We start from the raw sequence: 14,546 nt of genomic DNA, 5'->3' as shown, positions 1-14,546 counted from the left end.
GGGTTACACCAATTTAACAGGATTATTCTCAGCCATTGGCTGAGCCCAGGGCAAGAAACTGGCTGGACCACAATCTACTTCTGCACCCAGGGGTGCCAATCTGTGGCTCAGTAACAGAAGTTGGAGGAGCAGGTTTTGCTCTCAGGTATATTGTTGCACTGAACTGGCTGCAATGAAACTGAAAAGGCCTGAGCCTCAACACTCTTCTCTCAGCAGCAGATTTCACTCCCTTCCAATATCTGGGGGGACAACCCAGTCTTTAGGTAACTCTTAGTCCTTGCCTCCTCTTATGCAGCCAGCCCCACTCCCCTCCCATAATCGGGGGAAGAATCTGGAGGTCTGGACTCCTGGCCTCCCAAGTTCTAATGGACAGGACACAAGTCCCCTCCTCAACCTGGAAGAGAACCCAGAAGTCCTGGCTGCTGCCCACCCTGTTCTAACCACAAAACCTCACTCCCTGCTTATAGACAAGGATGGGAACTATGAGTCCGGAATCTAGCTCCTACTCCACTTTCCTGTATCAAACCAAATCCTACTCCCCTTATAGACCTGGGAAGAGAACCCAGCTGTCTGGATATCCCCACCTTCCTGTTCTAACCTACCAGGCTCTACCCTTCTCCTTGCCAGGTCCACAGCTTTACCTACCAGGTCTGCAGAATATACATGTGAGCTCCTGCCACCACACTGGGGCATGTGGGGGGAACTCTTGTGAGGGGACTCCTGGCAGACTTCACCCTACCCAACCGCTTGGCCTTGGGAGTGATTGTCTTCCTCTGTGCAAGCTAATAAGGGGATACATGCTGTGGCTGGTAGCCTCCATTATTCATTGCCACCTCTCCAAACTTTCCATGCCAGTTAGGGGCCTACCCATATGATACCTAGGGTTTTGGCCCTTTCCCCACAATGGAGCTTAAACTAATCCTTGAGCTATTTCTCCATTTTATCCAATGAATGATTTAAAAATCAGTCCCCTATTTGTTTTACAGAGGGAGAGATTTATGAGTACACATATAGTTTATATGCTGTTTGACAGTGCTATAGTTCGTTTTGGATGTTATATGTATGATTTCCTATGTCCATATACTGTGAGGCTTTGTCTCTGTGGAGCTATGTTGTGAGCCTAGGTTTCTGTATTTCTGTACTTTGTGAAGTTTTGCATGCACTGATTTGCGTGATGTGTGGTCAGTTTCTTAACAACTTATATTCACATGGGCCTGTGTATTCCATGTATGGTTTTCTGTGGGTTTGGTGAAGGTATCTCTGGAGGGATCCCTGTGTGGATCCTCCTGGACAGTGGGGAGAATTAAGCCCAATAACAAGTGGGGAAAATGAGGCACATAATAGCCAAATGATACAAATGCACAAAGACAATCAGCAGTGAAGTGACTTACACCTTCACAGCTCTTGCACACTGTTCCACTGTGTCAGAACAAGTGAGCATGAACCCAGGAGTCTGGGCTTCTGATCCCAGCTCTACTGCCAAGACTTCACTGCCTAGCAAGGGCTAGGGATAGAATCCAAGTCTCCTGGATTTCATAGGAAGATGGGACTAGCAAGGAACCCCTGGGTTACTGAGACCAATATCCAGCTATCACAGACAGCCACAGCAATATCACCCCCACCCTTAACCTATTAAGAAACAAATGATACTGCTCAGAGATTGGGCCTTCCCCTTGCCTGAATCCTTGCACTGTGTTTCCTGGTAAAGCAATGGACTCGGTAACCTGCAAAGCTGAGAGACCCTGGGTCCCACCCCTCATATAATGAGTCCCACCCCTCTGGGACTCATTATATATATCCGAACCAGCTCTGGTATTAGGAAAGCCTGTCACACAAGAGAATTTCCTTGCACATTCTGTCCACTACTAAAAGGGCAGTGAGGAAAGGGTTTTGTCACAATTAAAGCCTTACATTTCAGAAGCTTTTATTCATTTTTCTTCCTTTTCCCCCTGTATTTTAATGACTAAAAAGAAAAAGACTTCATAGAAGAGAGGGGGTAGTCTAAATATGAGATCACAAGCTGCACTGAAGTATTAAATGTAACCATGGTGAATAAAGCTCTTTCCAACATCTGGTTTTTTGTTGGGTCTGAGATAACCCTTTTTCAAACAAACTACAGCCAGGATCCACTACTCTGTGGGTCTCCAGATATCATTTTGTGAGAGAACAGGAGAAAGCTCTTTTAATCCTTTACTTCTTGGGCAGTGATTCTCTACCAGGATACTTTGAGAGCCTTTCAAGGTGACTTGAGAGCCTTTCAAGGGTGAAATGCTATGCAATATTAGCACTGGGCTAAATGCCACTGCAGGACATCAGCTCCCCTCTCAGGGGATGTGGACATAACCCAGAGGTTTCCTGTGAGTTATAAAACCCCTGGGCTGAGGCAGAAGTGGTGTCAGTCTCCTGGACTCTAATGATGCTGATGTTGCTCTTGTTCCTGCTCCCCACAGCTCTTCTGCCCCATGGGGTTGGGGCTGGTGAGTACAGGGTAGGATTGGAGTATTAGGCAGATGCTCCTGGGGATTTCAGAGTGTTTTCAAATCAAGCATCCTCTTCAGAGTCAGATGCTTCTTTACAGCAGCTGCCTTGGGATCTAGCTAGAAATGAACTGAGGGCCACAAGGGAAAGGAGTTTGTATGGGACTGGAATCTGTAGGTAAGAGAAAGAAGTGGTACATGGGGCCAGTATCACAGCATTTCAGATTTCTGTCCAAGGGATCCAAAGAGCAATGAGATACTTGGACACAAATTTTGGCCAGTGAGGTGAGCTAGCAGTTCATTAATCCATTCTTCTTTGAAGCCCCAGGAAGTAGTCATGGATCATTCTAGCATCCTGTGGGTTAGGCTTTGCCTTATGGGAGAGTGGGGAGGGAGAGAGTTCTACAAAAATCAGACATTAAAGGTCCCTTTTAACTGAGGTCTCTGGTTCAGCTGGCTCTTGTCATCACTTGATCCACTGTCTTGAAGATGGGCTTAAAGAGTATTGTTGTGCTTTGGGGTCAGGCCAATGCTTAGGATCTTAATATTGCACTCTTAGACAGGAGGGTGCAGTGTACAATTGCACATATACAAACACACAAATCAATTAGGTGCACTACCAACTCAGGCACATACACATCCAAACCAGCCTAGGCACATGCATACCTATCACCAACTCAAGCACATACACTAAACACCCCACAAGTTAGACAAAAATCAATTGTCCATATCCACAAACTCATTATACCTACCCAGATCACTAATTGTATATCATGCACACAATGACATATATATAAGAACACACACACACACTCACCAGTTCACACACATACAACCCACCTACACATACACACAGGGAAGTTCCTAACTTGGATGGTACAGCATGTATGTGTATGCTTGGGGTACCTGGGATACCCAGGGAAACGTTAAGGTGAGAGAGAGAGTTAAAGTGTAGGGAGTGAAAGTTGCTAGAACTGGGATTAGAACCAGTAGACTAGGGAGAAGCTGACTGAGGAACTAAGGCTTGGGTTTACTTAAGATCAAGACGCCCCGGGGTTACTTGAGGTCACTGGTGCAAGGGATAAAGCCCGGTGACAAGGAGGAAACAGCCAGGAAAGAGAGACAGGCAGAAACCTGGGAGCTTGGGGTTGGAAACTGAGGCTGACAGATGAGAGATTGAGGGAGCAGATAAGTGGTGGCAAGGGGAAAACAGTCAGGAAACAGACAAAAACCCAACTCAGGGTTTCAAAACAACAGGTTTATTAAACAGACAACACACTACACAGCTCCATGAAGTTATTGGTTCCCACACAAACACACACACACACTCACAATGCAGCAGGAAAAATAGACTCAGTGGAAGGCCTGAAGTCCAGGTAGGGAAGAGAAACAGAGTCCAAGTCCTTGGTTAAAGAGAGGGTGGGGGGTGATAGCTACCTATCCAGGCTGGAAAGGGGTCTTTGTCCAGTAGGTGTTTTCAAGAGGGGGTCACCAGCAGGGCCTCTGGGTAGATAGGTGGTGTGGCACGATGCTCATCCAGATGGAGAGAGTGTCCCTAGAAGTCAGTCTTCACTACCCCTTTTTATGAGGCAGACTACCTCTGATCTCCTATGGGGAGGGCCTGTCCTGGCAAGGTCAGTCCTGTCCCAGAGGGCTCCAAGTGTTCTTACTGAGCATGTGCAGCCCTGGGACAACGGTGGGTTTTCTCATCTTTTGTTTCTTGAATGCGGAGCGTGGTTCCAAGGACTGGGTCATTGGTCCTGGTATTGGTGTTGATGGTTTGGTCATTCAGAGGGAGCTATTTTTAGACCTACTACCATTGCATCTCAAGCACCCTCATTCATCCTCATTTATTCAGATCCAAGTTACATAGGAGGGGTAGGTATGAGTCATATATTACACAACAGGCATGGGGAACAAGATGAAGACTTGACAAACAAAATGGAAACTTGACATGACCTATGCTAACTTACATATGTAGGCCTAAATCATATAGTACCAGTTAAACAGTAATATAGAACAGTAAAAAATTAATACAAACATAATAATTATACAATATAAAAAGGAGAAAAAACAAACAAATACAACTTGCTACCAAAATAAAATGCTGAAGCTTATCCTATGTCTTAGCTCACTTATACTTACCTATAGGGAATAGAGAGGGAGAGAAAAAATAAGAAATGTTTGAGGAAGGGGAGGGAATGCATTTTAAAAGAAAAACAAAAAACAAAAAAGAAATACTGGGGGGGTTTGCTACAGTTTATGTCCCAAAGGAGCCATTGTAATCTGATCTGGATAACCTACTGCCCTTCCCTGCAGTAACTCCTGCTCGGTATAGATCATGTCTTATAGCAAAACAGCTGATCTTGATCTAAAAATGTTCATGGCGATCCCACCCCCTATCCTGTCTTGAAGTGCTCCAGTACTTGATCCCTGTCCCCACTAAATTGGTTCCTTTTGTTTAGCCTGAATATATCCAGTGTCCACATTGAGCCACTGGCTCACCTTCTGAGCTTGTCTGTTGAAGCAAGCTTGCCAGAGTTTTGTTTCCCATTTGGGTGTGAGCAAACTGTTATTAGGGCACTGTTTAGCCTTCCCTTGGGGGCACTCTATTGATGGATCTCCTGGTGCTAAACACCATGAGGTTTTTCATCCTCCTCAGGCATCTCTGTGAACTGAACTGTCTCCAACATTTCAACTTAATTCCTGATCTGTGGAAACCAGGAGTGTGTTGACATTGCCTGTGGCCCAAGCCCAGGAATGCCACTGAGCGGCATGACTCCTATGCTTATTCCTGTTATGCAGGCACTCAGAATTGGTGATTAGGATATTGAGGTGATCTGAACAGATAGCCAGGACCCACTCCATAGGTGCCTCTCCAGGCAGGCTTATTGACATGTGAAAGGTATGGTAGATGTACTGAGAGGGGCTATATTGCTGAATATCCAAGGTTGGGGTGTGTGGAGAGAAAATAAATGGGTGGGGTCTGCTTCTCACTGGAGCTCATAGAGTAAGCACAGAAACTAAACCCCAGGCATGGCCCCCAGGTATCCAGCAGGGATTGGCCAAGCATCAGATACAGAGGTCACAGATCCTCCTTTCTGTGACTTAGGATCCTCCTATTTATCACTACAAAGATCCCATTTGCCTTTTTGGCAAGAGTACCAGCCCAGAAGCTAGTATGCAGCTGATTCTGCCCCAGAACTAGCAACCCCCAAGGATAGAGTCTCCCCTTATAGCATCATGGTATTTTTTACCCCTACATGGGTTTCTTTTCACACAGTTGCAGTGTTAAGCATGCTACACTAGTGGCCTTCCTCTGCATTGCTGAGCACTGCTTCCATCACTGTGTCATTTTTAAACCTTTGCAGAGATGACTTTGTGCGTTCCAGGTGGGGAGAATAATTGAGTTTCATGCTGAGATTTCTGAAATCTCCTCTAGGATAATGGGAGAGGGCTGGGGAGGGCCCATGGAGGTGCTGATTTCTCAGCCATATTTTGTGTCAAAGCAAGTGGTTATAAGCTTTCCCTGTCTCCTTTCAGATGAAATCATTGGGGGACGGGAAGCTAAGAAGTACTCCCGTCCTTACATGGCCTACACAAGGATAAAAAAATCTGGGAAAGGACATGGGAGATGTGGAGGGTTCCTGATCCAGGAAGATGTGGTGGTGACAGCAGCTCACTGTAACACTGAGCCCAGGTAAGAACTCTAGGCTAAACTTCATGGGTCAAGAGGAACATGCCACAGCTCTGATACATAGCAGGACCATCAAGCAGCTGGATGTTCCTGCACTGCCAAATTCCCTAGTCACAGGGTAAGCCCGTAGGCCTAGAGCTGCTGAGTGGCCCTGTCTCACTCTCTATACTCAGTTCAGGAGACAGGAGGGAAAGGGCAGAGGGAATCAGAAGTCTGTACTGATCTCTGTTTTTTCCTCAGCCAGCAGCTCCCAGACATCTCATGACAACAAGTAGCAGCTCCAGCCCTAATGTCCCAACCTTGTGCCTACTTCAGAAGAGAGGAGCACCTCCAGTGCTCTGAGCCAGCCAGTGCCCATCCCTGTCTCTGGATGAAAACTAGCATTCCTTAAAGGGAAAAGGTCCCAAGCCTCATTGCCATCACTCTAAGCTGGGCAGTTCACACATCCTGGAGCCAAATCAGAAGCCCTGTATCCCCTAATTCAGGCAGACAGTCCCCTAGCACCAATAGGAGAAAAGCCTTCAGCCCCTACCCCCTAACCCAGCCTCAGGGAGCTGAGTCCAAACCAGAGCTGCTATTCGTAGAAGGGAAAGGTCCTGTTATTTGTTCCCCAGCACCTCCTGGAAGTCCTCTGGATATGATGCTTCTTGTGCTGCAACATTACTGACTACCAGGCATTAAGGTATCACAGGATGTGAGAGTCCTGGTCCACCAGTCACTGTAGCACTGCAAATTACACCCAGGTCCTAGTCCACTCATTAGGCTTCTAAGTGCCCTTAGGCACCTAAATGTGATCTTGTTCTAACCTGATTAGGTTCCTGAAAAAACAATAATGTGGCTGCTTCTGTAATGTATCACAGTCTTGGCCTCTAGACTAAATCTCAGAAAACACAGCAGAAGAGAAAGACTCCTCCCACATCTGCCTCCCCCCCACCATATCCTATTAATGGCTTTTCAGGGAGCTGATTAGAGTGAATAATATCAGGTTTAGGTGCCTAAGTTCACTGTAGTGGCTAATAAATGTAATGGACCTCAGTGATTTGAAGTGGGCACAGTGTGGAAGACCCACAGACCACTTCTTTGGGGATCTTCTTTATAGGTTTAAACAGCTACAATAGTCTGAGATTTCTCCACAGGCATCTGAGCAAAATGTCTGTGATTCTGGGAGCACACAACATTCGAAAGCCAGAACCAAACTCTCAGAGGATCAAGGTGAAGCACTGGGTCCCCCACCCTAAATACAACAGGACGACCCATTGCTATGACATCATGCTGATGCAGGTATCTCCCTGTTCATATACCCTGCCCCAGTGACCTCATATTCCAGCAAGTGCTGCAAGGCATCAACAGCCTCTGTGCACTCCATCTCCTTCTCTGCTCTAGGGGATGATTCCTTGTTCTTTTGTCCTTTCCATGGCAGCTGAAACACAAAGCCAGGCTGAATCGCCAAGTGCAAACCATCCCCCTGCCTGCTGGGAGGAAAAGTGTGAAACCAGGAACCATGTGCTCTGTGGCTGGCTGGGGCAGAACACACCTGTGGAGTAAGAAGACATCTGATGTATTGCTGGAGGTGGATCTGAGGGTACAGGATGATCGCATCTGCAGGAAGCTTTTCCCCAAGTATGTTCCTCGGGTTCAGATGTGTGTAGGGGATTCCTCTGGAAAGAAGTCAACATTCAAAGTAAGCAGCTTCCTTGGCTCATAAAGTAAGGTAATGCTAACACAATCTGAGCCCATGGTGGGGGAGATATTGTGGTTGTCTGGACCGAAAACTGGGAGATAATATGCAGATGTCTCAGGTTCAGATTACAAATTACAAGTAGATCACTTAAAGAGCACTTAAAATGTGCATTAGCAATGTGTTAAGAGCAATTAAAATGTGAATGATCACATATTAAGTCTTATTAACTGGCCCTGAGAGCCCTTCAGGCATCTTAAAGTTAAACCATTTGGGGCCAAGATTATCTTTGAGGTGTACTACTATGTTTGAGTTCAGTTACCTTCTGGGTGTTCCCCTGTTTTCAGTCCTTCAGTATCCTAGGAGGCACTGCTGTCAAGTGCTGGATCCAGGCTGCAGGGAGTCCAGGATCAGGCAACAAAGGGGAACTCTCCTATTGCCCTGCTGCTGCTGCTTCTCCTTCAGCCACTACTCTAAGTCTGCTAGAGTGGCAGGATAGCCATTTTGAGGGGTGGGAGGAAGGGGGTGGAAATCCAGGGGCTGATGGGATTCAGTGGGGCAATTTAGTGGATGGAAGGAGTAATCTAAGTGGCATAAGCGGGCCCAAACCCCTTCGGCCTATACCGTGGCTAAACAGCCAGTGAGCAGTGAAGGCATAGATTCATAGATGCTAGGGTCAGAAGGGAACTCAACAGATCATCGAGTCTAACCCCCTGCCAAGGCAGGAAAGAGTACTGGGGTCAGATGACCCCAGCCAGATGCCTATCCAGCCTTCTCTTAAAGACCCCCAATGTAGGGGAGAGCACCACCTTCCTTGGAAGCCCATTCCAAATTTTGGCCACCCTTACTGTGAAGAAATTCTTCCTGAAATCTAGCTTAAATCTGTTCTCTGTTGGTTTGTGACCATTGTTCCTTGTTACCCCAAGAGGCGCCCTGATGAACAGAGCATCTCTGATCCCTTGCTGCATCCCCTAATGAATTTGTAGGTGGCCACAAGATCACTTCTCAGCCTTCTCTTGTGGAGGCTGAAGAGGTCCAGGTCCCTTAGCCTCTCCTCACAGGGCTTGTCCTGTAATCCCCTAACCATATGAGTGGCCCTTCTCTGGACCCTCTCAAGTCTATCAACATCCTTCTTGAAGTACGGAGCCCAAAAGTAGACCCAGTACTCCAACTGTGGTCTGACCATTGCTGCATATAGGGGAAGTAACAACCTCTTTGGTTCTATTTGTCATGCATCTGCTGATGCATGATAAAGTGCGGTTAGCTTTGCTGATGATTTTGTCACACTGAAAACCCATGTTCATCTTGGAGTTCACTATAAGTCCGAGATCCCTTTCCACTTCTGTGCTGCTGAGAGGGTCACTTCCCAGCCAGTAGGTGTGCTTGATATTTTTGCACCCTACGTTCAGCACTCTGCACTTCTCCTTGTTGTACTGCATCCTATTGTGTACTGCCCACTTGTCTAACCTGTCCAGGTCTGCCTGCAATCATTCCCTACCCTCTGGACTGTGCACTTCACCCCACAATTTAGTATCATCCACAAACTTGGATAGAGTACACTTCACACCCACATCTAAGTCACTAATGAAGATATTGAAGAGTACAGGTTCAGGAACTGAAACCTGCAGGACCCCACTACCCACATCCTTCCAGGTCGATACTGACCCCTCTACTACCACTCTCTGGGTATGACCACTAAACCAATTTGCCACCCTCTGGATCATGTAAACATCTGTGTCACAGCCTCTTAATTTATTTATGAGAATGGGATGAGATACCATATTGAAGAGCTCGCTAAAATCCAAGAAAACAACATCCACCACTGTTCCTGCATCTAAGCATTTTATGACCCTGTCATAAAATGAAACCTGATCGGTCAGGCATAGTACAAATCCATGCTGGTTGCTCTGCTGGATTATTTCTCCCACTGGACTCCCACAAATACGATCCTTCATAATCTTTTCAAAGACCTTTCCAAGGATGGAGGTGAGACTGACTGGCCTATAATTACTCAGATCCTCCTTCCTCCCCTTCTTGAAAATAGGGACCACAGTGGCCCTTTTCCAGTCCTCTGGGACCTGATCCAAGCACCACGCGTGCTCAAGCAGCCATGCCAGTGGTTCTACTATGACACTGACCAATTCTTTCAGTACTCTCAGGTGCAGCTTCTCTCTGCCTACTGAATTAAACACATCCAGCCCATCCAAATGTCTCCTCACTGGGTCAGCATCAACAGTTGGTGGCCTGGTGTCCCTCTGATGCCCATCTAAGAACCCATTAGAATATATCTAAGAACCCATTAGGAGCATGAAGCAGATTTGCAGCCCATAGCCACAACCCTGCTCACGAGCCCTTTAGCAGCAGGGCTCAGCAGTGCATCTTAGAGCAGGTATTAACCCCGAATGTGTAACTTGTCACTAGGACCAGTTAACCTTAACACAGACTAACATGTAATCTCTAATGTGTAATCTTAGCCCCAGCTCAAAATGTGTCAATGGTCAGGAACGGGAGGTGAGTCCCATTTCTGGCACAGAAAGAAGCAAATTGATCCAGTGTAATTCATCTCACTTCTGGTTTTATTCCACAGGGTGATTCTGGGGGTCCTCTGGTGTGCAACGGGACAGCCTATGGCATTGTCTCCTATGGACGCTATGGAAAAACCTTCCCTAAAGTATTTGCAAAAGTGTCCAGTTTCATCCCCTGGATCAAGGAAGAGCTTAAAAAGCTGCATTGTTAGGGATCTGGCTCCTCTTTGTCTGCCAGCATCACATGATAGTCATTGCCCTGCACCTCTGCAGTTTAACTGAACCAAGCTGATGTGCAAAATCAAACAGCCTCCCAGAAAGCTAAAAAAATAAAAAATAGTAGTTGATTTAGAAAGGAAACAAAACAAAACAAAAAAACCTTGGAAATGCAGCATAAGTTTCCTTGGAAGTAAAATCATTTTTCTAACTGAAATGATATTACATGTTGATATGAAAGAAGGATCAATCAAATTGGTTGCCAACAAACACTTCAAAAACTGAAGTTAATCAAAATGAAAGAAATGAAAAAACATTTTTTAAAAAGCTAATTGATTTTGTCAAACATCAATTTCAATTTGATACCAACTGATAGTTCACTCAAACCTGAGGAAAGTTTAAATGCTAATAGAAATTAAAGCAAATTTAATTTTGCAATAAAAATTAACTGAATTTTCAACTCCAATAAAAGTGAGATTTATTAGAAGCTGAAGCTTTCAGATATTGAAATAAAAATGAATGAGCTCCAAAGACCATTGGACCACAATGAGGTATCAGGAATAGAGATTTTCCAAGGAGGATGAAAAACCAGAGGGAAGGATGCCAGGATAAGACATGTGCTTGCTTATGTGCCAAGAAATTAGCCACTAATGTGGTAGAGCCAGATTCCCTTAATTCAAGTTCTTGCTTGTTCTTTTCCCTCTGCAACCTTTCCTTTCCCCGCTCTCCTATTGCATTACTGTGTGGGTTCATTCACTGTTGCGATCACTGCAATGAATAAAAACAATATTAAAAAAGTTCATGTGTCAAATTCCTGGGAATGCAATGAATTCCATGAGCCTTGAAGCAGTCTCCAAATCTCAGAGACCTGACAGAGAGTGTTGGATAAAAGGGGGAGATGAAGCAGGGAATTAACCTCTTCAAAATGGAGTGGTGTGACCAGGATGAAGGGGTATAAGATGTACAAAGTTATACAAGAGTGGCAGAGTTCACCCTAGCTGGCACTGGTAGTGGATGTGGAAAAGAGAGTAGATATAGGGTGGACATTTGTAAGGATGGAGACATGGACCCCACACATGAGCTAAGCAGCTACCTCAAAACCTGGCAACCTTGAACCAGCCCAAGGCTCCGGCCTCTGGCCATATGCTCCATGCAGCACAGCTGGTGGTCAAATAACCTTGCTCAGTGCACCAGATTACCTACACGGAAGACAAAAGATGAAAGCAGAAAAAAGAAAACAGGCACAGATAGGAAGATGAGCAGGGGCAGGGACAAGGAATGTATATCCCAGGTCTGCGGGATTTTGAAAAGGTGGGAACAGATAGTGTGGTGCACCATCACATACAGCACAGCACATATTTTTCTCCAGTTAAAAAAGAAACTAGAAACTTTACTGATAGGCTAGGGGCCTCAAACTGTATTGTTCAGTTGAAGATTGAAGCAAGAACAAATATAATTTTATTGGAATGCACATTAACTTGTTTTATTATATATTATGTATAAAGCTGGAATAAACAAGGCAAAAATACTTAGAAGATGTTTCATCAGTCCTGTAGTCATTAAAATTAAATGCACATCTGTCTCAGAGGCAAAAAACAGGCCTTCTTGAGCATCTTGGCAATGCATTGGCAGGGCTTCACTCAAAATTATTTCCACATCTGAGTTAATGTTGCTAGCTCGTGTTATTTCATAGATTTCATAGACATTAGGACTGGAAGGGACCTTGGGAGATCATCGAGTCCAGCCCCCTGCCCAAAGGGCAGGAAGTCAGCTGGGGTCATAGGATCCCAGCAAGATAAGCATCCAATTTACTCTTGAAGGTGTTCAATGTAGGTGCTTGAACCACCTCTGCTGGCAGACTGTTCCAGACCTTGGACGGTAAAGAAATTCTTCCTTATGTCCAGCCTGAAACGGTCTTGCAGGAGTTTGTGACCGTTCGACCTTGTCATCCCTCAGGGTGCTCTGGTGAACAGACATTCCCCCAGATCCTGGTGGTCACCCCTGATAAACTTATAGGTGGCCATCAGATCACCCCTGAGCCTGCGCTTTTCCAGGCTAAAGAGTCCCATGTCTCTCAGCCTGTCATCGTAAGATCTGTTTTCCTGACCTCTGATCATGCGCGTGGCTCTCCTCTGGACTCTCTCAAGCTTCTCCACATCCTTTTTGAATCGTGGAGCCCAAAACTGGATGCAGTACTCCAGCTGCGGCCTCACCAAGGCTGAGTACAAGGGGAGAATGACGTCCCGGGATTTGCTCGACAAGCATCTATGGATGCACGCCAGCATTTTGGTCATTTTACTAGCCGCAGCATCGCATTGGAGGCTCATGTTCATCTTGTGGTCAATGATGACCCCCAAGTCTTTTTCTTCTGTAGTGCTAACCAACGTAGCACTGCCGAGCCTATAAGGGTGCTGCAGGTTTTTCCTCCCAAGGTGGAGAACCTTGCATTTTTCGGTGTTAAACACCATGAGGTTCTCGTCTGCCCATTTGCTGAGCTTGTCCAGGTCAGCCTAGATCACCCGCCTATCTTCTGGCGTGGATGCTTTGCCCCAAAGTTTGGTGTCATCGGCGAACTTGGCCAGTCCACTCCTGACTCCAATGTCCATATCGTTAATGAAGATGTTGAACAGTATGGGTCCCAGGAGAGAGCCTTGAGGGACCCCACTGGTCACAGGGCACCACGATGAGTGACTGCCATCAATCACAACCCTCTGGGTCTGACCACTAACCCAATTTCCCAGCCAGCGGATCGTGGTGGAGCCAAGGCCACAACTGGGCAGTTTGGCCAAGAGGTGATCATGGGATACCAGATCAAAAGCTTTTCTGAAGTCAAGATATATGACATCAATCTCTCCTCCCTGGTCCAGGTGATAGGTCACCTGGTCATAGAAGGAAATGAGATTAGTCAAACAAGACCTACCCGCAACAAACCCGTGCTAGCTGTCCCTTAGAATGTTAGCCTGGGCCAGTCCCTCAAGGATGGCCTCCTTAATAAACTTTTCTAAGATCTTCCCCAGGATAGAAGTCAGGCTAATGGGCCTGTAGTTAGCCAGATCCACTCTCCTCCCTTTCTTGAAGATCGGCACCACATTGGCCTTCTTCCAGTCTTCGGGCACTACACCAGAGCGCCAGGAGTTTTCAAAGATCCGTGCCAGGGGCTGGGCTATGATGCTCGCCAGCTCCTTGAGTACCCTGGGGTGCAGGTTGTCAGGGCCAGCTGACTTGAAGGTGTCCAGCTTCTCAAGGTGTTCCTTCACGAGGTCAGCATTGATGGAGGGTAGGGGATTCCCCTCACCCAGATTTCCCTGTCCCATAGCAGGCATAGGCATCCTGTGTGACTGATGAAAGACTGACGCAAAGTACCTATTTAATAGGTTGGCTTTTTCCTGGGCGTCAGTTGTCAGTTGCCCCATCTGGTTTAGCAGGGGTCCAACATTGCCCTTGCTTTTCCTCCGGCTCCCCACATACCTGAAAAAGGACTTTTTGTTGTCCTTGATGCCTGAAGCTAGTTGGAGTTCAGTTGCAGCCTTGGCTTTCCTGGTTTGCTCCCTGCAGGACCGGACCAGCACGGAGTAATCCTCTTTGGAGGTGAATCCCGTCCTCCATCCTTTGTAGGCTTTCCTTTTTAGCCACAGTAGGTCCGCTAGGTCTCTGGAGACCCAGGGGGGCCGCTGTGCCTTCTTGCTGCCTTTCCTCCGTGTTGGAATAGATTTAGCTTGTGCACTGAGGATCGCTTCCTTGAGAAGCAACCACTCTTCTTGAACTGCCATCTCCCTGGGGTCATAGTCCCTCAGGGCCTGACCGACTAGCCTCTTGAGCTTGTCAAAGTTGGCTTTTCTGAAGTCAAGGACTTCTGTGTTGCTGACTGACTTGCCAGCTTTACGGCGGATGGTGAAGGTGATCAGCTCGTGGTCGCTGTCACCCAACTTCCCATCAATGATCAGGTCGCCAAT

At 46.5% G+C, this 14,546-nt stretch overlaps 1 protein-coding gene across 1 annotated transcript; it reads left to right on the top strand.

Annotated features, from left to right (window-relative positions):
• The first annotated feature begins 2,388 nt into the window (after nucleotides 1–2,388).
• On the top strand, nucleotides 2,389–11,227 carry LOC149862623 (cathepsin G-like). Its single transcript, XM_090052673.1, has 5 exons — nucleotides 2,389–2,477; nucleotides 6,021–6,177; nucleotides 7,311–7,455; nucleotides 7,595–7,855; nucleotides 10,440–11,227. The coding sequence occupies exons 1-5, from the start codon at nucleotides 2,414–2,416 to the stop codon at nucleotides 10,587–10,589; spliced, it is 777 nt and encodes a 258-aa protein (XP_089908799.1). The 5' UTR covers nucleotides 2,389–2,413; the 3' UTR covers nucleotides 10,590–11,227.
• Nucleotides 11,228–14,546: the final 3,319 nt, after the last annotated feature.

The sequence above is a fragment of the Crocodylus siamensis genome, chromosome 6, assembly GCF_052110815.1.
Source record: "Crocodylus siamensis isolate JL-2025a chromosome 6, ASM5211081v1, whole genome shotgun sequence".
Lineage (NCBI taxonomy): Eukaryota > Metazoa > Chordata > Crocodylia > Crocodylidae > Crocodylus > Crocodylus siamensis.
The sequence above is the reverse complement of the archived record's forward strand: the minus strand, read 5'-3'. Positions and strand labels throughout refer to the sequence as shown.